At 37.3% G+C, this 24,740-nt stretch overlaps 1 protein-coding gene across 5 annotated transcripts in view; it reads left to right on the forward strand.

Annotated features, from left to right (window-relative positions):
• Positions 1-3,368: 3,368 nt before the first annotated feature.
• The window catches only part of G2E3 (G2/M-phase specific E3 ubiquitin protein ligase), a 50,942-nt gene continuing 29,570 nt past the window's right edge, over positions 3,369-24,740 (forward strand). Inside the window, exons 1-5 of one of the 5 annotated variants that reach the window (XM_070241513.1) lie at positions 12,975-14,105; positions 14,214-14,275; positions 15,324-15,364; positions 20,281-20,378; positions 22,797-22,898. In XM_070241513.1, the coding sequence (XP_070097614.1) occupies positions 15,328-15,364; positions 20,281-20,378; positions 22,797-22,898 (237 nt within the window). In that variant the 5' untranslated portion in view covers positions 12,975-14,105; positions 14,214-14,275; positions 15,324-15,327. Of the gene's footprint in view, positions 4,558-12,936; positions 14,276-15,323; positions 15,365-20,280; positions 20,379-22,796; positions 22,899-24,740 lie in introns of those variants that run through there. The other 4 variants (XM_001489169.5, XM_023623473.2, XM_023623481.2 and 1 more) reach the window with 4 other exon arrangements.

Here is a 24,740-nt window from a genome sequence, read left to right on the forward strand (position 1 = left end):
GGAGTGCTTCAAAAAGCACTTGCATGCTGATTTCTATAAGAGAATCCCAAAGTTGAGAAGATTTGGTCAAAGAGTTACTTTGCAAAAGAGTGGTAGCAGCGCGTGCTCCCAGTAGATGAGGATGTGCCTTCTACCACCACATCCTCCCAGGATTCGACGGAATGAATTGCTTCAATTTTTGCCAATCCAGGAAAGGAAAATCCATCTTTGGTTGTGTAGTAGTGAGGTCAAGTATTTTGTTTGTTTGTTGTCCTTCCTCATTTCCTCTTCAGTGAATTACTTGTTCATTTCTTTTGTCCATTTTTTTATTACTTTTTGAAAAAAATCAAATTACAAAATTTTTTACATTAGAGTTGTTAACTTTGTATCATATGTACTATAAATATTTTCTCACAGTCTCTCATTTATCTTTCATGTAAATCTTTCCAAAAAAATACTTTAAACTTTAACATAGTCATATGTATTTGTAGGGGAGGAAACATTTTTTTCTCTACCCTCTTATGTTTAGTATGAGAGTCCTGCAAATTAAACTGACAAAAGACAGATTAACAGAAGAAAAGGCATAAAATTTTTCTTTCATTTTACATGCACAAGGGGTCCACAAAAAAAGAAGTGAAAACTCTAAGAAGTGGTTAGACTTGAGAGCTTATATATCATTTTAACAAAAGGTGATAAATTGTGAAGTGACTAGATGAAGGAAGAGGGGTTTGGGCTTCTGGGGACAATAAATTGTGGGAAGGTACATATATCAGGGAAGCGCATTTAGCAAGACTTTTTTATGCAGTCTCATCTCAGTGCCATCTCCATCTCCAGTGATAAGGAGTATTCTCCTCCTTCTGGTACAGGAGAGAGGAGGGGAATGCCTTCACAAAGGGAAATTTATGCCCTGCTTTTAGTTAGATAGGGGGAGGGCAGAGAGGTTCTTCCTGTGTCTGCTTTTTCTAAATTGCCTTCTGCTCAAAATAATCTACATGCCAAAGTGGTGTATTTTGGGGTGGCATATTCATCTTTTATTTTATGGCTTCTAAGTTTCTTTCCATCTTTAAGAAGTCTCTTCTAACTTAAAGTCACAGTTATTCTTCTAATTTTTCTCCCAATTCATTTTTGTTATTTTTTTCTATTTCCATCTATAATCCTTCTAGAATTTACTTTGGTATATGGTGAAGTGTAAAGGGCTAACTTTATATCTTCCATATAGACAGCCAGTTATTTCCATTTCTTGTTAATTTATGAATGCAAACATCCTTTTCCCACTAACTGAAATGCTACCTTTATAATTAATATTCTATGTATAGTTGAATTTCTCTGGATTCTCTATGTATTTGTCCTTTTTATGCTAATATTTTTTTTTCACTACTACTCTTTGATCATAGTAGCTTTGCGGTAAGTTTTACTACCTAGTAAGAGAAATTATCTACTCCCAGCCTCTACTAATCTTTTTTTTTGTAAAATGTCTTAACAATTCTTACCTATTTGTCTTCCACTTAGAAATATTGAAATTACTTATGTTCTCCAATTATATCTTTTAAAATATCAGGACCTAGAGGCTGGCCTGCTGGCATAGTGGTTAAGTTCACACACTCTTCTTGGGTGGCCTGAGGTTCACGGGCTCAGATCCCAGACACGGACATAGACACCACTCATTAATCCATGCTGTGGCAGCATCCTACATACAAAATAGAGGAGGACTGGCACAGATGTTAGCTCAGGGCCAATCTTCCTCACCAAAAAAAATACATATGTATATATATAGTATATATATATATACACATATACATAGCATATAATTTTATATATAGTATATATACAGTATATATATATATCAGGACCAACACTTTTCTTTAAAATTTATTTCTAGGCATTCTGTTATTATTGTCACTCATGTGGTTTGTGGTAAGAACCTTTTAAAGTAGGTTCTAGAAGCTTTTCTGCCAAAGCACCTTGTATTGGCTCTTGCGTGTGAGCTGATGACCGTTGGTCCCAAGAGTGTTTTTGTTTCGTTTTCTACTGCATTTGATGTGAGCAGGAAGAAAGCAGAGAAGAGAGAAGTAATTTGATTCAAATTATCTATAGATTCACTTCTCAGCTAGTTCAGATTACTGTGGGATTATCAGAAACTAAATAAAATTTGTCTTTTTCTTCCATTTTCACAGCTTTTATTAAGTGGAATACTTATATCAATATATTTCACTTAAAAAATTTATTAGCTATCAGAATGCCCAGTTTGATGGCCAGATTAGTTAGATGTAATATGTCTTGTAATAAGTATTTTCTTTAGAAATTTCTTAAATCTGTATTTACTCAGGCTCCTTAATTTAGTCAGTGGGTATTTATCGCAGATCTTTGTTCACAAAATGCTGCTGTATTGCTTGAATGCTGATTGTATTCAAATTCACCCTATACTCACTCTAGGGGAAAAAAAGGAATAACAGCTTACATACTGCAAATAACTTGATATTCCACTCAACAAACACCAGCCCTAGGCAATTTATACAATTAATCCTGGCTAGGCCTGTGGCCGAAAAAATATGTTAATGACTTCAAGGGGTTCTCTACTGCTGATGAGAAATTAATCGCATTGGTTTGACCAATGGTTGATGATAACTTTGTCAACATTTTGGTGGAAAAAAATTGAAGAATTCATTAAGGATCCTAAAGAAGGACTGACTAAGGAAAACTCAGAGGACAAACATTAAAAAAAAAAATCAAAAAACAAAACTTGCCTATATAGTTGTATTAAAAAATCACATACAAGTAGTATTTTATGATTGTTTTAGGGGCTTTTCAAGGGCAATTTGAGTATATTTAACTTTTGTTTGCAGATTAACTGGAGAATTTAATTCCTGTAAAGGATGAATCTTAATGGTCAGAAGGTGCCAAGAATTATGAAAGACATAGGAAAATATATGACATAGTTTCTGCCTTTAAGGAACTGGAAAGAACAATATATTTAATGGAGTCGGAAACAGGGGACATTAAATAATACAACACATCACGAATGACAAAATGTGTGGTCAAACCACCACTCTGTAATTGTTGAACGAATTGATGAATGAATGGACACAGACTATTCAAACATTATACATTTATACACTTATTAAACCTGATTCTTTATCTAGAATACACTCAATTTCTAACAAACTTCTTTTAAAAACAAGTAAAGTTGCAAAAGTAAAACATGCTTACTATTTTAAAAATTCACCTGGCTATAAAGCAAGTGTCTTCCCTTCCCCATTCACCAATCTGACTCCCAGAGATAACTTCTTACAGTTTATGTACCTATCCGGAAACTTTGTATGCCATTCACAAACACACACATACTTTAGAGGAAGGATACAATATATAGTCCTTCTAAAGCTGGTTTTTTTTCATTATTTCATCAGAGCACCTACTGATCTACTTCAGTTCAACCAGGAACTGGCCCAACCACTTATTTTCAATTTGTGGCTGGTATAATAAGGGTGATTGGTGCACTTGGCTTTTTTTCTCCTCAAACAGGGGACAAAGAAAGATTAGAAGTCCTGACTGTGCGGGGATACCACCAAGGAGGCGCAGGGACACGCAGCACTGAGTGTGTGGAGGGCTCGTGTTTCCCTTCTGGCCCTGGCTGCTGTGCACGCGAGGGCGCCGGGAGGCGGGAAAGGCCGGGATCCAATCGTGTTTCTACTCTCCATTCCATGAAGGAATGAAACTTCAGCACGTCTCTGTCCATTTCAGAAGCAAGAGGATCCTCTCAAGAGCCACGGGGCAGAAACGCCGACCCCGCGCCCAGACCGGTCTGGGCACCTAACGAGGCAGACAAACAAAAGACGACGATCGGAAGACTACACGAGAGGAAAGCCCCCCGCGGGCGAAGAGCCGCGGCGCGCCCGGCCCCGCCTCCCGCGTCGCCTCGGGCCCCGCCTCTCAGGGGGCGGGCCCGAGGGCTCCTTCCGGGTTGCGGGCGGAAGTGGGCCCATTTGAATCGTGTGGGCCGTTGGATGGGGTTGCTCGCGGTTGGAGTGCGGCGCAGCGTGAGAAGGCAGAAGTGACACGGCCGCTCTGGAACTTCTGCCCAGTGCGCCTTGGTGAGTGGACGGGAAACGAGAAGAAACGGCGTATTCCAGGGAGAGAGGCGGGCCTGTGGCATGGGTCAGGGGTCGGGAGGCGGGACAGTGTAGCGGGGGCCTCGGAGTGCCTTCGGGGGTGTGGGGCGGTGGGGCCGGGCGTGGGCGGCTTGGGAAGTCGGGGCGCTGCGGAGCGCCCCCCGGGCCTGCGCTCCCGACGGTTGGCGCTCGCATGCCACCGCGGAGGCGGGAGGATTCGGAGGCCCGACACGAAACCTTGTTTAGTCTCTGACTTTCTGGTCATCGCAGTTGAGCATTTCCGCCCCCTCGGCTGGAATGCTGAAGCTTCAGCACTAGTTAAATCTAATTGCGAAAGCGTTGCCACGGGTAAAAGAATCTTCCTTTATTAAAGATGGAAGGTTAGGGGCAGGTTCCGAACGGGGAGACCGTCTGCGTGGCTCCGAGTTCTCAGAGGGATACCCGGAGTAATCTCTGTTACTCTCGACTGCAGGCAAGTGACAGTCTTTGAAAAACGCCTGGTGGGGATTTAAACTGAAGTCTGAGTATCCTTTGTATTTAAAACCCGGATGGTTTTCTTTCACGGTTGACGTTTTTCGTGTACCGGAAAAAGGCGAGCCTGCTGCTACAGTAACAGCGGGGCTTCACTGGGGTCTTGGTTTGCCAACAATGGGGATAAGGTTTAGTTAGTTCCACAGACCTGCCTATTCACCTCCTTCATTCATTGGCCGACTGGGTTATGGTGGAGTCATTTTGGAAGTCCTCTGCTGATGTGCTGATTTCCAGCAGTATCAGGTCTTCTTTGTTTTGGGTTTTTGTGGGGTTTTTTTCTTGGTATTTTTTGTTTCGGTTTTGTTTTGTTTTTAGTGATGAACTACTTCAAATATCAAACTCTAACCCTGTAGCAAAGCCGTAACTTCTGGAATAGTTTAAATGCGTACCCTAAAATGTAAACTGTAAATGAGTACTCTAAATGTCTAGAAATTTCATATCTTGCCTTATTGAAAACTGTCAGATTAATTTTGTGTTACTTTAGAGGAACAGATATTTTATGTTCCTTTTAAGATTTTAACACGAGGGTATATACCGTGCCATATAAATGTATAAGTATCTTTTAAAAAGTAGGACTTAGTAATATTCAGAATAGACATTTCCTTCATCCAGTGCCGGCTACTGCCACTCTCCGACGATCCCTGATCCCTGCTAATAAACTTTTTTGTTTCATTATAAGCCAGGAAAAATAGATTTAAATATTCAATATTTATGATCGTTCAAGTTTAAACATTTTGTGTAAGACTGCAGCAAAGACTTAGCTATAGTACTTTCCTGAGAATTGCAGACAGCTGTTCTACTCATTTCATGTAAGTTGCCAGCAAATAGTAATTAAAAAAAATTAGTCTCTACCTTTTAATCTGTTCCTTTTCCTTATGTGGACTCTTTTCATTGAGTTTTTGCTCTACCTAAATCAGTGAGTTTCAGATTTCAGTGTGTGCATGCTACCTTGAAGGGTTTGTTAAGTACTATTTCCTGCACTTCAAATCTCAGAGATTCTGATCTAGTAGGTCTGGAAGATAGGGTTGTGGAATCCGTAAATTTAACTGGAAGGCCTATAAAATTTGGCTAGAATTTTAAAAACATTGACTTGATCTTTCCTAGAGTCTTATTATAATATAGCGGTTAAGGGCATGGAACTGGAGACAGATTGCCGGGGTGTGAATTCCATCTCCAAACATTGAGTAGCTGTGTGACCCTAAGCAGGCTGTTTAACCATTCTGTGCTTCAATTCTATCAAATGGATAATGGAGATAATAATAAGACCTACCTTGTAGGAGTATTGTGAGAATCAAATGAGTCAAAATATATACAGTCTTAGAATAGTGTGTGGCACATAATAAATGATACATATAATCTCCTGTTATATTGTTACTAAACATTGTATGAACCACATTACATTAGCTCATTGATCTTTGCAAATAACACTGCAATTTGTACTATTTTTGGTTAGAAAACTGAGGCTAAGAGGGTTTCAGTAATTTTGTTCTCACACAACTAATAAAATGTTTGAACTGGATCAGAAACTAGATTTAGTTAGAAAGTTTGTGCCTTTTTTTTTTAAGTAATGCTTCCTGCCTCTCTCGGCAGTCTCTCCTTCCGGGTGTTGCTCCATAAAAATCTCTAGTGGCTTCCCATTGTCTACCATAAATAATTCAAATTTGTTGGCTTTTTCATTTTTTTTACAAATCCCTTCTCAATCTGGTTCCAACTCTGTTTCAAAGCATTATCTCCATAAAACTCCGCCACTCATTTCCAACCTGTGATGCTCTATCCATGCAACTACAATTCTCCAAATCTGTTCTCTCTCTTTATGCATTCTTAGCCATCGACCTTTTTTATTTCCCCTTAAAATTTCACCCAGTGGGTTTCCAATACCTTCCTAGACTTCCCCAGGCAGAGTGCTTCTTCCTTAGTGCGATTTAGTTGTAAACATTATAGCCCTAGACTGAGCGCTCTTGTCCCTTTTGTCGTTATATCTGCAATTCTGGGTGCGGAACAGTGAGGGTCCTTATAGTCTGAAACTGCGTATGTTCAATGAGTGCTGCTTATTTTAACAATTTAACACATTGTGTCTTGTTAATGCTGAAAAAGTTTTTTTAAAAAGTGTTACTTTTTTCCTGAGATGATGGAATATAATTCTGTGTAGTTTAGTAGAGAGATTTTAGTGATATCACATGGTTTGTAAATGTCACAAATATGGAAAAATAAGTGTTGAAATTGTAGGCTCAGAAGACATTACAAGTGGGAAAAAAATGAAGAGCGATATTTGCTAACATTCACAGAATTCCAAAAGCTTTGTATGTGTTTTCTCACTTAATCCTTACAACTGTTTTATTATTATCCTCATATTAAGATGAAGAAACTGAGGTGAAAGATTTACTAACTTAAAAAAATTTTTTTGCATTTAATTTCTCCTGGTCCAGCTTTTTTTTAATCATAAGAATAATATATATTAAGTGTAATGAAAAAATTAACTTTATTTTAGAGAATTAGCTTCATTTGTACATAAATGTTCATTTCTATATTCAATTCTAAATTAATAAAATATTGGGGAATTAAAAAACAGAAAAGTTTGTCTTTCATTTTCAGTTTGAACAGTTAAGACTGTTGTTACCTGACCTCCTTGCTCACAACCTTTTCTTTAAAACCACCCAGCAGGGTAGGGACACCATTCTAAGGACCACTGGTAGGGGTTGGTCAAAAGAACCTATGATTCTAACATGCTCCCATCCCACACACCTTCTCCAGCCAAAGTAGTACCAGGTATTTGAATCAGAGCTGAGTATCTAATGTAGGCCAGACCATTCACGTATTTTTCTTGAATTTTAGAGTTGGGATCCCAAAAGACTATTGGGAGCCAAGCTGGGAAGGTCTTTATGTGCTGAGATGACAATGGAATCATGAAGAAACGTGGACACTGGGCATAGGGAGCCAATATGCAGAGAGCGGGGGAAACCTGTTTCCTGGAGACTAGTTATAAAGTAAATCCATATAAACTTGTAACTTTATTGCTTTTCCTTTTTTTGTTGAGGCTCTATTTTTTTAGAGCATTCTTAGGTTCACAGCAAAATTGAGGGGAAGATAATAGAGATTTCCCATGTATAGAGATTTCCCATGTACCCGCTACCCTTACACATAAATAGCCTCACTCATTGTCAGCATTCTCCACTAGAGTGATACATTTGTTACAGTTGATGAACCTAGATTGACACATGATAATCGCTCAAAGTTCATAGTTTAAATTACAGTGCACTCTTGGTGTTGTACAGTCTGTGGGTTTGGATAAATGTATACTGACATGTTTCCATCATTATGGTATCATATAGGATATTTTCACTAAAAATTTTCACTAAAATATTTGTTCTAAAAATCCTTTGTACTCTGCCTATTTATCCCTGTCTCCCTTCACAACCACTGATCTTTTTACTGTCTTCATAGTTTCTGCCTTTTCCAGAATATCATATAGCTGGAATCATACAGTGTATAACCTTTTCAGATTGGCTTCTTTTACTTAGTAATAAGCATCTAAGTCTCCTCCATGTCTTTTCATGGCTTGATAGCTAGTTTCTTTTTAGCATTGAATGATATTCCATTGTTTGGATGTACCACAGTTTATTTATCCATTCACCTACTGAAGAACATCTTAGTTGCTTCCAAGTTTGGGCAATTATGAATAAAGATGCTGTAAACATCCATGTGAAGGTTTTGCTGTGGACGTAAGTTTTTACTTCCTTTGGGTAAATATCAAGGAAATGATTGCATAACTGAGGTAAATCCCACTTGGTTGTGGTATATGATTCTTTTTATGGATTTGATTTGCTGATATTTTGTTGAAGATTTTTTCATCTATGTTCATGAGATAATTGGTCTGTAGTTTTTTAAAGGTATGCTTTTTGGTGAGGAAGATTGTCCCTGAGCTAATGTGTGTTGCCAGTCTTCCTCTTTTTTTTTCCTCCCCAAAGCCCCAGTACATAGTTGTATATCCTAGTTGTAGGTCATTCTAGTTCTTCTATGTGGGTTGCTGCCACAGCATGGCTTAATGAGTGGCACATAGGTCCACGCCTGGGATCTGAACTGGCAAAACCCGGGCTGCCAACGTGGAGTGCACAAACTTAACCACTCAGCCATGGGGCTGGCCCCTGGTCTGTAGTTTTTTTTTCTTGTGATGTCTTTGTAAAGGTTTTGGTATTAGGATAATGCTGGCCTAGGAGACTGAGTTATGAAGTGTTCCCTCTGCTTCTGTCTTCTGAAAGAGATTGTAGAGAATTGGTATAATTTCTTCCTTAAATGTTTGGTAGAATTCACCAGTCAATCCATCTGCGCCTCGTGCTTTCTGTTTTGGAAAGTTATTAATTATTGATTCAGTTTCTTTGATACAGGCCTATTTAGATTGTTTATTTCTTCTGTGAGTTTTGACAAATTATGTCTTTCAAGAAATTAGTCCAGGGGCCAGCCCAGTGGTACAGTGGTTGGGTTCACATGTTCTGCTTCGGCAGCCCAGGGTTCACCAGTTTGGATCCTGGGTGCCGACATGGCACCGCTTGGCAAGCCATGCTGTGGCAGGTGTCCTACATATAAAGTAGAGGAAGATGGGCATGGATGTTAGCTCAGGGTCAGTCTTCCTCAGCAAAAAGAGGAAGATTGGAAGCAGATGTTAGCTCAGGGCTAATCTTCCTCAAAAAAAAATAAAGAAGTTAGTCCATTTCATCAAATTATCAAATTTTGTGGGCATAGAGTTCATAGTATTCCTTTATTATACTTTTAATGTCCATAGGATCTGTAGTGATATCCCTTTTTTCATTTCTGATATTAGTAATTTGTGTCCTCTCTCGTTTTTTTCTTAGCCTGGCTAGAAGCTTACTGATTTTATTGATCTTTTCAAAGAACCCACTCTTGTTTTGTCTATTGATTTCTTGTTTTCAATTTCATTGTCTTTGATCCATTTTTAGTTTTTTTATAAATAGTGCAAGATAAGGGTCCAACTTGATTTTTTTGCATGTGGCTACCTAGTTGTCCCAGCACCGTTTGTTAAAGAGACTGTTTTTTTCCCATTGAATGGTCTTGACACTCTCATTGAAAATTAATTGATCATAGATGTATGGGTTTATTTCTGGGCACTTCTTTTCTATTGATCTATATGTTTATCCCTGTGCTGGTACCATCTTGTTTTGATTATTGTAGCTTTGTAGTAAGTTTTCAAATTGAGAAGTATGAACTCTTCAACTTTTTCTTTTTTGGATTGTTTTGGCTGTTCAGGGTTCCATACAATTCCGTATGAATTTTAAGATCGGGTTTTCCATTTCTACAAAAAGGCCATTGGATTTTGATAGGGATTGCATCGAATCAATAGATTGCTCTGGGGAGTATTGCTGTCTCAACAATATTAGGTCTTCCAAGCATGAACACAGTGTGTCTTTCCATTTATTTGGGTTCTTTAATTTTTTTAAGCTATGTTTAGTGTTTTTCAGTGGACAGATTTTGCACCTCTTTGGTTACATTTATTCCTAAGTAGTTCTTTTTGATGTTATTGTAAATGGTGTTGATTTCTTAACTTCTTTTTATGGATTGTTTTTTGCTATTGTATAGGAATACAACTGATTTTTCTGTGTTGATCTTGCATCCTGCAGCTTTGCTGAATTTGTTTATTAGCACTAAAAGTTTTTTGTAAATTCATTAGGATTCCCTACATATAAGATCATGTCTTTTGCAAATAGTGCTACTTCTTGCTTTCAGTTTGGATGCCTTTTATTTCTTTTCTTACCTAATTTTTCTGGCTAGAACTTCTAGTACAGTGTTGTAGGGAAGTGGTGAGAGTGGACATTGTTGTTTTGCTGCAGATCTTATGTGTAAAACTGTTAGTCCTTCATGACAGAGTATGATGTTAGCTGTGGGTTTTTCATAGATGCCCTTTCTTATACTGAGGAAGTTCCCTTCTAATGCTAAACTGTTTTTATGATGAAAGAGGGTTGGATTTTGTCAAATGCTTTTTCTGCACGAATGAGCATGTGACCTTTTTCTTTGATTTTGTTAATGTAATGTGTTACGTTGATTGATTTTTCATATGTGGAACCATCCTTGCATTCCTGGGATAAATACCACTTTGTCATGATGTACAATTCTCTTAACAAGGATCAAGTTTGCTAGTATTTTGTTGATGATTTTTGCATCTATATTCATAAGGGGTATTGGTCTGTAGCTTTTCTGTGATGTCTTTAGCTTTGGTTATCAGGGTAATGCTGGCTTCACAGGTTGAATTAGGAAGTGTTTTCTCCTATTCTCTATTTTGGACAGGTTTGAGAAACACTGGTGCCAGTTCTTTTTTAAATAACTGATAAAATTCACCAGTGAAGCTTTCTAGGCCTAGAATTTTCTTTCTTTGGAGGTTCTTGATTATTGATTCAATCTCTTGATATAGATCTGTAAAGTTTTCTGTTTCTGCTTGACTTTGTTTTGTAAGATTTTCTAACTTGTTTAGTTATCTGACTTGCTAGTCTACACTTGTTCATATAGTCCTTTTTTTCTGTAAGTTCTCTATTAATCTCCATTTGTTTCTGATTTTAGTAAGTGGAGTCTTTTCTCTCTGTTTTTCTGGGTCAGTCTAGCTAAAGGTTTCTTAATTTTGGTCTTTTTAAAGAACCAACATTTGATTTTATTCTATTTTTCTATTTACGTTTATCTCCACTCTAATCTTTGAATTCTTTCCTTCTGGCTTTGGTTCAGTTTGCTCTTATTTTTCTACTTCCTTCAGGTATAAAGATAGGATATTGTTTTGGGACCCGTTTTATTTTTGACTTTTTCTCCCCAAATCCCCCCAGTATATAGTTGTATATTTTAGTTGTGGGTCCTTCTAGTTGTGCTATGTGGGACGCCAACTCAGCATGGCCTGAAGAGCAGTGCCAAGTCAGTGCCCAGCATCCGAACAGGCGAAACCTGAGGCTGCCAAAGCGGAGCGCGCAAACTTAACCACTCGGCCACTCGGCCGTCCCTGGGACCCTGCTTTTTTAATTTATAGCTGTAAATTTCTTTATCAGTTTTTGCTGTACACTGTAGGTTTTAGTACATTATGGGTTCTTTTTCATTTTCATTCATCTCTAAGTATTTTCTAATTTCCCTCGTGATTTCTGCTTTGATCTTTTGCTTGTTTAAAATTGTGTTGCTTAATTTCCACATTTTTGTGAATTTTCCAGCTTTCCCTCTTTCATTTTCTTGTTTGACCATGTTGTATGTGTTTTCTAAAGTGTATGTTCGACTCCCAAGCTTGTTTTACGAGGCCAACATTACTCTGACACCAAAGCCAGATAAGGACACTATAAGAAAACTGCAGGCCAATGTCCCTGATGAGTATAGATGCAAAAATTTGCAACAAAATACTAGCAAACTGAATTCAACAGCACACTAAAAGGATCATAGACCATGATCCAGTGGGTTTCATCCCTGGGTGCAAGGAAGGTTTAACATATGCAAATCAGTAAATGTTATATATCACATTAATAGATTGAGAAATAAAAATCCCATGGTCATCTCAATAGGTGCAGAAAAAGCATTTAACAAAATTCATTGTCCTTTCATGATAAAAATTCTCAGCAAATTGGGTATAGAAAGAATGTACCTCAACATAATAAGGGTCATACATGACAAGCCCTCAGCTAACATGATACTCAGTAGTGAAAGACTGAAAGCTTTTCCTGTAAGATCAGGAATAAGATAAGGGTGCCCACTCTCACCACCCCTATTCAACATTATACTGTAAGCCCTAGTCAGAGCAATCAGACAAGAAAAAGAAATAAAAGTCATTCAAATTGGAAAGAAGTAGTAAAATTATCTGTTTGCAGATGCCATGGTCATATATATTGAAATCCTGAAGATCCCACCAAAAAACTGTTAGACTAGCCACCCAGCTAGAATGGGAGGCAATTTGACTTCCTTTATTGTATTATCTATTGCAGTGTAACAAATCATTCCAAAACTTGGTGACTTAAAACAAGAAACATTTACTAAACATCTGACCATTGCTGTGGGCCAGAATTTTGGGAGCAACTTAGGTGTGTGGTTCTGGCTTAGGATCTCCCATAAAGTTGCTCTCAGGCTGTCAGCCAGGCTGTAGTCATATAAAGGCTTGACTGGGGCTGGAGGAGTTGCTTCTAAAATGGCTCACTCATATGGCTGTGGGTAAGTGCTTCAGTTCTTTGCCAAGTGGACCTCTGCAAGGAGCATTATGATGTAGCGTTATGACACACCAACTAGCTTCCTCCAGTGCAGGTGACCCATGATAGAGAGCAAGGAGGAAGTCACAGTGCCTTTTATGACCTAGTCACACATTGTCATTTCTGCCAGGCTTTTTGGTGGAAGCAGGTTGCTAAGCACAGCCACATCAAGGAGAGGGAAATCGGGCTGCACCTTTTGAAGGGAGGAGTATCAAATATGAGTGGGAGAGTGGAGCTTACCTGACCAGATGGAGACTCAGAATACCTCTTGATAGTGGCTTCCTGGAACTCTTCGTTAAGTTGTTAATGATTTCTCTAGGAATGGGGGAATAGTTTGATATTATTTCTGAGACCAGGTCTTTTGTAAGACTTGGGCTGTTATTGAGCTGTGTATTACATACATGTTTTTCTTCCTGGCATTTAGGAAGTTAGAAAATTCATGTACTGGATGGAAAAGAAATGATAAAGTACAACTAAAAATGTGTGAATAGCCCCCTGCCCATTTTTCCCCCCTAGGAGTTTTGTTTTGGAGACTGTTGTATGAAATAAAGCAATCATCAATCAGGATTGAGAAACAAAAGTTTTATTTCAGGTGCTAGGGATTAGAAAGAAGGCTAATGTCAACTGGTCAGAAGTATGGATTGTGTAATGTCTTCAGAACATCCAATTTAGGGGTAACTTTTTGATATAATTTTAAACTTAGAGAAAAGTTAGAATAATAGTATACAGAGCTCCTATATGCCCTTTATCCAGATTCACCAGTTGCTTATGTTTTGTGATGTTTGTCTTATTCTTTTCCTGTCCTAGCCCAGTCAGCCTAAAACCACTAGGGTAAACCTGTAGTGTGATAAAGTTGCATTTATTGACTCATTGCAGTGAGAGATTGCAGACCAGAGGAACCACAGGGCTTCTCACCAAAGAGAAAAATAAATTTCTTATAGGATTTTGGAGAAGGCTGGCATTTAGTTGAAATTTAAATGAAGTAGCGTTTCGATGGAGTCAAAGCAAAGCTAGGGCTGTGTGCAAAGGAGTCAACTTCAGGTCTGGATTTTGTGGTGGACCTAAGGTGTTTAGTTGTTTTATGGATTCTTTTAAGAATTACCCATCTTGATGGCATAGATGAGTTTGTAAGGAAGAACCAGAAAATACTGAAGGCCTGGAATCAGTGATTCAGAAGACTTGGACTGTGACTTTTTTGAAAGCACAAAAGTGATATATGAGAAAATCAATGTTTAAACCCAAAACAGTTCTTACAATCAGTATGAAACATAAATTCTAAAATGTAAGAAAGCACTGATGAAATTTGATAATCTTTGTGGTTTTTTGTCCTCCCTTTGATATTTAATATTCTGTATTATTTATTATGCTCTTTCATTGTTGTCATATGAAGTGGCATAGTCGCTCAGTTATAGGTTAGTCTGTTACCACTGATGACTCTGTGACTTTGGACAAGTAAGTGTTTAACCTCTCTGAGCATTGGATTTGCAACTATAAAATGAGCTTACATTCACCTAGTAGCATTATTATGTTTTTTTCTTTTCCATTTAAATTCCAAGAGCTTACACATACATTATTGTACTTGAATTCCATAATATTTCAAGTAGGCTTTCATATATCCTTGGTAAAGTGAAACTTTGATGTTATTAAGATGTTCTTCCTCCATTTGATCTTTTGGCACTAGAGAACAGTTAGAAAATGTTATATTTCAGTAATGAATATAAGTAGTGTTATTAACTAGTAGGGAGTGAGGAGACAGAACAGATCACTGTCTTCCAGTATGTAAACGGTTGAGCGCTGTGCTGGAAGATGTGATGCGGCAGGCAGATGCTTGCAGCTCTATATAGAATCCCTGCAGATGCACTAGCCACAAGTATAGCCTGATAAAGGATTGTTCTTAGGCTATTCAGATGTGAATGGCATTGCTATTGATGATGTGATTTTTTTTCCCCCTAAACAATGAACAATTCTTGGTAAAATTATGAACAAAAATAAAATACAAATTTCTTTGACTTACATAGGAATTGTGGTTTGGAAATACGCATTTTGTCCTAAAATATCAAGGAAAAAAAAAGGATTCGATATTTATGTGTAGAATGGGCTTAGGTTCTAGGTTAATGTAATTGTAAATAGGTTTGTTTACCTACTTGAATGTCAAGCAGGAAATTTGAAAGTCTAGATGATTCTTTGTTGTATAGGTCTGTTTGGTGCATTGCAAGATGTCCTGCAATCCTGGCTCTTTTCCGCCAAATGCCAGTATTCGTCTTAGTCTTTTTGACATCTAAAAAACATTCCCTCCAGTTTTAACAGTGTCCCCAGACTTTACCACCCTTAGTGAGAACTGTTGGTCTTAGACGTGTGAAAGGTGAGGAAATTAAGTACTAGAGTAAGAAATGATTATGCACCTTATTTGTAATTACGCATTGACTAAATTTAATTAAAATGGATAATTTGAGACTTCTAAAATTAAGATGGCTATATTGTATGTTTTTATTTTTCCTAGTAAAATGAATGAAAAGAAACCTGGTGACTCACAGAATCTCGGTAAGTCACTGTATTAAAAATATTTTCAAGTTAATTTAAAATATTAAGATATTGTATTCTTGGTTTTTTAAATATGATAAATCTTTTTAGAATGCTACTCAAACAACAGGAATGAATTCCCTGATCCATGCTTAGTTCATGTATCCGTATACTGAAGTACAATATTGTGTGTATTTATTTCAACAAAAATCTACTATAAAAGGACAATTTGCCAAATTTTTTTGTATCCTCTGTATGTATTTATCAGGTATGGTTTGCATCTGAATAAAATAGTATTCTTTATGTAATAAATATAATTTTTTCACCTTTTTCTGTGACTTTTTCTTACACAAGGAAAAATCCAGGTGAGAACAATCTAGACAATACATGCGAGTTTAACATGAAAACAATGAAAGTGCTCACAATAGTCTCCTCCAAGAGATGCAGACCTTTGCTTTTAGTTGTCGGTTTCTTCATTTATTAGTTGTAAGCAGTATATATTGACTTGCTACCATGTAAGATGAGAAATTTGAATTGTTACTGTATACTCTTCTGCCACTACTTCTTCCCTCACCTACCCTTTCTAAGATTTACGTTTGGATTCCCTTTCAAATTAAAGTATTACATTTAAAACTCTCTATCTTGACCATCACTTGTAGACAATATCTGTTAACTCCATCTCATGTTGGATGAGGAAATTTGTGCTCTTAAAGCCCTCCCTCTACTTTGCTTTCCTGCTTTTACACACAGACTTAATAAATATAATGGAAGTCAGAACAATTTTACTGGAATTTAAGCATTGAAATTAAAAAACAACATAATCCCAATAAAAACAAAAGTAATCTGCTTATAAAATGCCTGCCTGAAACCTAATCTGTTCTGCGTCCAGGGTCTCCTTACTGGGTGAAGGGAGAAGGGAAACAAACGGAAAGCCACAGGTCCACAGCACATGGTAGATGCAGCTCCATCCAGCATTCATCTTGAGGATCCTTCTGTTTTGTTTGTTAGTGCCATCTAGTTGCTTGCGACTCGTAGCAACCCTGTGTACAGCAGGGTGGAACTCTGCCTGGTCTTTTTGCGCCATCCTCTTACCTTCCAGTCCTATATCAGACAATGCTCTCCTCCTATTTATAGGGTCTTCATGGCCAGTTTTTCACAAGTGTGAGTGGCCAGGTTCTTCTTCCTAGTTTGTCTTAGTCTGGAAGCTCCACTGCAACCTGTCCACCATGGGTGACAATGCTGGTATATGAAATATATACTAGTGGAATAGCTTTCAGCATCACAGCAGCATGCAGCTGTCACAGCGTGACAACTGGCTGAAGGGTGATGTGATTCCCTGACCAGAAACAAACCCAGGCCACAGCAGTGAGAGCTCCGAATCTTAATCACTAGACTCTTGGCTCTTCCGTAGCCTCAGCTTATTCCTTGAGTTCCTCTGCCTCTTGATAGCTGCTTGCACACTGATAACAAAACTATACTGGGGATGCACTGGGGATGAAGGGGTTAAAGTGGGAGCTGCTGGCGTAAGACATCCAGTAAACAAATGGCAATTTTCTGGAGTTAATGTGGTCAGTTACTTTGTATGGGAAAGGAAGGGGAGCTGAAACCTTTTAAAAGATTGGGGGAAGGGACTTTTAGTTATGGCTTATCTCATTAAACTGGCGTGAGAGAGGGCAAATATAGGGGGGATATTTCACGATATTAAATACTAGCTCATGCTGTTTCTAGTCCTAGAATCTATTTTATGAGTAGCCTATTAACAAATATACTAGTACCTTTTCAATGCATAGCATCCATTCTTGATTACATGTATTAGTTAAGGTGAATAAGACTAGTTGCTGTAATAGGTGAACCCTGAAGTCTTAATGATTTAACAAATAAAAGTTTATTACTTGCTTTTGTTGCAGTCTCTAATGTGGATTGGTTAGGGGAGATGGGATGGAAAGGGAATTTCTGCTCCATGTAGTCATTTAGAGATTCAAGCTCCTTCCATCTTGTATTCATCTGCCGCCTTGAGATCCTCAGTATCTTTTCTCTTCAGCTGGTGATTTTTTTATTAGTGTGTTATTAGAAATTTTCTATACAAGTAAACATCATAAGATTAAAAAGACTGATAATTATAATACTAATAGTTACTCAGTTCTATCTATGTGCCACACCCTTTTAATTATATTACTGTATACTATCTCATATAATCCTCATTAAGGCATAGTTTGAGGTAGGTACTGTTGTTGTCCTCATTCTTTAAGATGAGGAAACAGAGCCATACAGTGTTTATGTGACCTGCCCATGGTTACCCAGCAAGAGTGTGGAGCTGCATCTTAACTCAGATCTCCCTAATTCTGCAATTTGCCTTTTTAAAATTATATTATTATTGTAAAATTCATACAAGATAAAATTTACCATTTTAACTATTTTGAAGTGTATAATTTGGTGATGTTTAGTACATTCACAGTGTTGTCAACCATCATCGCTATCTAATTCCAGAACATTTTCATCACTTCCAAAGGAAATCTTGTTCCCATTAGGCAGTCATTTCTCATTTCCCCTGTCCTCAGCCCCTGGAAACCACCAGTCTGCTTTTTGTCTGTCTGTGGAGTTACCTGTTCTGGATAATGTAATCTGTTATATAAATGGAATCGTATAATATGTGGTCTTGTGTGCTTGGCTTTTTTCACTTAGCATAATACTTTCAGGCTCATGCATGTTGTGGCCCGTATCAGCACTTCATTCCTTTTTATAGCTGAATAATATTCCATTGTATGGATATACTATATTTTGTTTATCTGTTCATCCATTCATTGATGGACATTTGGTTTGTTTTCCCTTTTTGGCTGTTGTGAACAGTGCTGCTATGAATATTAGTGTACAAGTATTTGTTTGAATGTCTGTTTTCAGTTCTTTGGCCTAGATACCCAGGTGGAATTGTTGTGTCATACAGTAACTATGTTTAAGTTTTTGAGGAACTGCCAGACTATTTTCCAAAGTGGTTGTACCATTTTACATTTCCACCATGTATGAGGGTTTCAGTGTCTCCAGATCCTTGCCAACATTTGTTATTATCTGACATTTTGATTATAGCCATCCTAGTGGGTGTGAAGTGGTATCTTGTGGTTTTGATTTGCGTTTCCCTGATGACTAATGATATTAAACATCTTTTAATGTACCTATTGGCTATTTATATATCTTCTTTGAAGAAATGTCTATTCAGATCTCTGCCCCATTTTAAAATTGGGTTGTGTTTTTGTTGTTGAGTTGTAAGACTTTTCTTATACATTCTGGACACTAGACCCTTAACAGGTATGTGATTTCCAAATATATTCTCCCATTCTATACATTGTCTTTTCACTCTCCTGATAGTGTCCTTTGATGCACAAAAGTTTTAAACTTTGGTGAAGTCCAGTTTCTCTCTTTTTTCTTTTATTACTTCTGCTTTTGGTGTCATGTGATATCTAAGAAACCATTGCCAAATCCAAGGTTATGAAGATTTACCCTTATGTTTTCTTCTAAGAGTTTTATAGTTTTAGCTCCTACATTTAGGTCTTTAATTTGCATTAATTTTCGTATATAGTGTGAGGTAGGGGTTCATTTTTATTATCTTGCATGTGGCTATCCAGATATCCCAGCACCATTTGTTGAAGAGATTGTTCTTTCCCCTTGAATGGTCCTGGCATCCTTGTTCAAAATTAACTGACCATAAATGCATGGTTTATTTCTGGAGTCCTCTTTTCCATTGATATATATGTCTGTCCTTATGCCAGTACCACACTGTTTTGATTTCTGTAGCTTTGTCATAAGTTTTGAATCTTCTGTTTTTTCTAGGTTAGTCTAGCTAAAAGTTTGTCGGGTTTGTTGACCTTTTTAAAGAACCAGCTTTGGTTTTTATTGATTCTCTCTATTGTTTTTCTGTTCTCTATTTCATTTATCTCTGCTCTAATCTTTATTCCTTCCTTTCTTCTACTAGCTTTGGATTTAGTTTGCTCTTCTTTTTCTGGTTCCTTAAGGTTAAATTAAGTTATTGATTTGGGATCTTTCTTTTTTTCATAGAGGCTTGCAGAAGCTTAAAGCTTAGGTGTTTCTGGGGTCCTTTCTGAGCATGTGTGTGTCCTTCTAGCTTCCTTGGTATGTGTGGGAGCTTTTCAAAACCCTTGTTCCCCCATCTATCCCCTTTTTCCAGCCTCTTCTTTCCTAGTCTTTTTGGTCTCTTACCTGCGTCTTCTTTCTGTTATCCTTTGCTCCAAGCTGCTACAGCTAGTATATTTGTCCTAAATGCTTTAAACAAACAGGCTCCAGCCCTGAGAAAGTTCTGAGGCAGGTGAAACAAAGGCAAGCATTTGAGCCCATCCCTCAGGGAGCCACCACAAAGATCAAAACACACAATCACATTTCTTTGAGAACAAGATCAATATTACCTCTTCTTGGACAATCCACACCAGAAACGTGTGTCATCGTGCCTAAGGCCATTGCCTAGCTGGAGAGTGGGGGATGGTAGGTGGGTAAGTTAAAATGCCACAAAGCTCTCATCAAAATTTAGCAGCTTGTTTCTTTAAACCATTCTCCTGATTGTTGTAAGTTTTAAAATTAGATTTCAGTTTCTGAAAAGTTGATTCTGACAGTTTTTAGCAGTTTAATTGTTGCTTTAGAGGAGAGATGGAGTTTTGGAGTGTTCTAACCCATTATTTTCAGTGATGTTACCCTACAAATTGGCATTTTAACAATATACTGGAATTTATCATTAAAGATTAATGAAAAAAATTTAAAGTCACGTTATTGTTTTAGAAGTAGATATTGGAAATTTTAAGTTACTGATAAACAATATAATATGACTTGCTCTCAGAAAGAATTGAATGTGTCAGTTGAGAGAAGCACCATCTCATAGGTTTTATTGAAAAATTTAAAAAAAATTTTTTGTATCTATTTACTTTTTTCACTGTTAGCTTGTGTTTTCTGTCGAAAAAATGATGACTGTCCTAATAAATATGGAGAAAAGAAAACTAATGAGAAATGGAATCTCACTGTACATTACTATTGTCTGGTGAGTATAATTTATAATTAAATCCTGGAAATTTGATACTCTTCTAAAGAAGAGAATTAGATCCTGATGACTGGTTTCTGAGAATTGGATAAGCCATTTAACTTCTCTGGATCTCATTTTGCCTGTATGTAAAAATAAGATTTTTTATTTATCAGATTCTAAGATTCTGGAATTACTTGGTACATATAAAGACCTGTCATCATTACCTGTTTATTTTTGTCTAAACCCTTAGGGCCTAAGTGAAAAAAAGGAGAAAATGATTTGGTTTCCAGATGAGTTGTTCTTACTACCACTTTCTTGTTTCCATTGTTGCTAGTGATAAATCTCAGAAAAGACTTGTTTGAAGGTTCAGGGAGTAGAATAAAAGTATTTTATTTCACAGAGAACCTGGAAAGAAAAGTTCTGACTAAAGGTAATAAGTATTTATGGGAAAGGAAATAGACTAATTTTATGGGTCACTCAGAAGATGGAAGAAGTGATTTTAGACTGAGAAGTAGTCTCTCATTTGTTCCCCCTTGCCTCCACCAACTTCTCACCTCACTGAATCTGTGCCCCCAGGTGTTAGTGGCACCATCATAGTGTTAGCATGCGAAGGTTGCATTAGTACACACAATTTTTCTTGACACTCTCTTGGTTGTGTAGTACTGCTTAACAAATTATCCTGAAATTTAGCAGCTTCAACAACATTCATTATCTCAAACAGTTTCTGAAGGTTGGGAATCTGGTATTGACTGAGCTCGGTTGCTCTGGCTCAGGGTCTCTCATGAGCTTGCCATTGAGATCTTAGTTAGGGTTCAGTCATCTGAAGGCTTGACTGGACTTGGAGTATCTACCTCTGATGGCTCATTCAATGGCTTTTGGCCTCAGTTCCTGCTACCTGTTGGCAGGAGGCCTCAGTTCCTTACTTCCTGGATACCTCCGTAAGGCTGCTCACAGCATGGCATCTGGCTTCTCCCAGAACAAGTGATGAAACAGAGAGCGCTAAACCAAGACGGAACCGTATGACCTAGTCTTCACAGTCACATACCACTATCCCTTTTGCTCTGTTCTGTTTGTTAGAGTTAAGTCTAGCCTACACTCCAGGGAAAGGGAAATAGACCCCGCGTCTTAAAGAAGGAGTATCAGCAAATTTGTGGACATATTTTTATACCTACGACAGCATCCATGTTAAACTCTTTAGATACTTTCTTGAGAAACCGTCTAACATATTCCTTGGTGGTTCTCTAAGACTGCAGTTTTGTGTCTCAGGTACCCTGTGGGTTAAATGGACTTGTAGACTGGTCTAAGAACCTAATTACTTTGTACCAAGACTTAAGGGAACATGAAGTTGGCATTCCATATTTGTAAGTTGGAGTCTGTTATATTTTGCATCACAAAAAAAACCTTTTTCATTTTTCTAGGTTTATTTTACTTTTTATGCAGTATAATTAGGGGAGCTATTTTATTAGCAGGTTATTTTTTCATAACTAATTCTTAAGTAATGTGTATCACTTTTGGTCTTCTTTAGGATATATTATACTGATTAAAATAAGCATCTTCTCTAGTCACAAATTTGAAGTATTTTTTAATTATTTAATATATTTAAGTAGATTATATCAAAATTTCCCTTATATTCTGTCTTATTTTATTAATGAGTATAATACCTCTGAAAACATACTCACCCTAGGCTCAGCACTTAAAAGATTCTGTTTCGTTGTGAACAGGAAAGTATAGTAATGTTACAAATGGTAATGGAATGTTAGAATGAGAAGAGACTTAGACACAATCTAGTCCAGTGTTGTTATTTTTACATTTAGAGTCAAAGACATTAAATTACTTGCCTAGGGTTCTACAAAGTTGGCCACAGAGCCTGGTTTGCAAACCAGGATTTCTTATTCACAATCCCATGCTTTTTCTTTCTTCATGCACTCTTAACATATTTAAATTGAGATTAAAATCAGATTTAAAAAGATGTAAACGTTTATGTTAACCACAATTCAATAGGTTTCCCTGTGAGTATGTCTTTTATGATTCAGAATCCAGCTAGATTTAAAGTTAGCCTGAAATATCACTGATAGTGTGAATTATCTCCATTGTATTTACTGTTACTTTTACACCTTTTAGTATTTACCACTTTTTTTTTCCTAAAGCTTAATTATAGGTGTTTTTTTGTTTCCTTCCTTCCTTTCTTTTTCTGATATTTCTTGGAATACTTTCAGAAACCAGTTTGGTTATATGAACTGTTACTATACAGTGTCTTCCAAATCAAAGGATGTGAGTAGCCTCTTACCTTGACCATGGAAAATAACTATTGTAGATAAGAGGTGCTTGAAATCTAAGTTGTTTTATGTTCATTTTTATTGGAATATTATAGATATGTATTTTTTATTCCAAACTAGTTTCTTAGAGTTTATTTTCTAATTGAGAATATATTCATAGTTGATGTCAAGTGGAATTTGGCAGAGAGGTAAAGAAGAAGAAGGAGTTTATGGTTTTCTAATAGAAGACATCAGGAAAGAAGTCACTAGGGCTTCTAAACTGGTAAGTACATTATTTTACTCATTACTCTAAATACCATAAATATTGTCAATACTAGGGAAGCCTTTTTCCATCAGTTTTCAGTTTCTCTTCTAGAAATTTATTTATAAGACTTTGATTCTATGTACCAATGCTTATTTTTGTCAAATACAATAAATTTTAGAGGAACACTTTGTGCTTTTGCAAGTGAAAGAGAGCTTAACTGACCCTGGATAATATATGTGACCATGCTGATTTTACTTCCTTGTCTTATTCCAACCTATCCATCATTTCACCCACTTTGACCATCAGAATTATGACCGTACTTCTACTCTGCTGTTCTTCAAACCTTCAATCCTGAGTCAACCCAGCCGTTCCCTTTTCATTCTTGTCCTCACTTGCTGGGTTGGAATGATGGGTTGAAGTGGAAATTACACAACTATACAGACGGTAAATTATGATCTCCACTTTCCTTATAGCACTTCTGTGACATTGTGTGCTTGTGTTCAGTGCCTTCTCTTGTTCTGCAAGATAAGTACAGGCCTACCTATTTTATTGCACTTCACAGATAGGGTGTTTTTTTTTTTAACAAATTGAGAGTTTGTGGCAAGGTTGCGTTGAGCAAGTCTATTGGCACCATTTTTCGAACAGCATTTGTGTTTTTAGCAATAAGGTGTTTTTTAGTTAAGGCGTATATGTTGTTTTTTTCAGACATAATGCTATTGCACACTTAATAGACTACAGTATAGTGTAAATATAACTTTTATATGCATTGGGAAACCAAAAGGTTCATGTGACTCGCTTTATTGCAATATTCACTTTATTGCAGTGTTCTGGAACCGAGCCCACAATATCTCCAAGGTATGCCTATATTCTAGACTTCAGCTCCTTCTTCATTCAATTATAATTTGTGAATCTTCTGTGTGATAGGTACTATATTATGTGCCAGGAAAGGACTGTGGCTCTCCATGTGGTCTGAGTAGAAATAATGAGAGTTAGAGAATAAGAAGGGGGAGTGCTGTCCAGAGAATGTGATACTGGAATTGATGATTTCCATGGTGGAGCAGTTTTTGGGTGATGAGAGGAGTCATCATTACCCTGGAGTGGAGATGAAGTGCATTGACACATTGTAGTGGAGGAAGTCAAAGAAAGGTTGTTTCATCAATGCAGAAGTTCTTTAGAATAATAACAAGAATTAAAATACAGAGAAAGATGCCAAAGTCTGGAGGTGGGAGAGTGACCAAGAAGTTAGCAGGTGGCAGAGGGTAGATGTCTTTAGGCTCAAAGGACCAGATTTTGTTAAGTTTGAAGATAGAGTAGTGGCCTACAGTCTGCAACAGAAAGCTAAAATAATGTTCTGTTTGTCCTCCTTCCTGCCCTTGTCCATATCCCACTCCCACCCCTTGCCAAGTCTGGAAGGAGGACGGGAAAATAAGCAGCTTCATCCAAGAAATTCTATAAGGGAAGCGTGTAGAGACTTTTGTTTTAGTTGAGGGAAAGAAATGGAGGCAATTATTTTTGAAGATGTTGATGTGGGTCTAGATGGTCAAATAAAAGCTCTGGGGCACAAGGAAAACCTTGGGAGAAAGGGTAGCAGTAGCATTTATCTAAGGGCCATGTGAGAGTATTAGTGTCAAAATCCCTCAACCTCCTGATGATAGTGACCTTGTGGTGAAAGATGGCCTCTAATGGTCCCCTGATGGTTTGGAAATACCTGTTTTCTTAACACATCTGAATCTTCTCTGAGTGTATTGTGAACATTTGAGAATATCTTGATCCTGAAGAGGTATTGCCGTTTGTGACCTTAAACTAGAATTCCATATGTCACTTTACTGGGAGAGCTTCAGATTGACATGGTATTCTCTG

Source organism: Equus caballus, chromosome 1 (genome assembly GCF_041296265.1).
Source record: "Equus caballus isolate H_3958 breed thoroughbred chromosome 1, TB-T2T, whole genome shotgun sequence".
Taxonomy (NCBI): domain Eukaryota; kingdom Metazoa; phylum Chordata; class Mammalia; order Perissodactyla; family Equidae; genus Equus; species Equus caballus.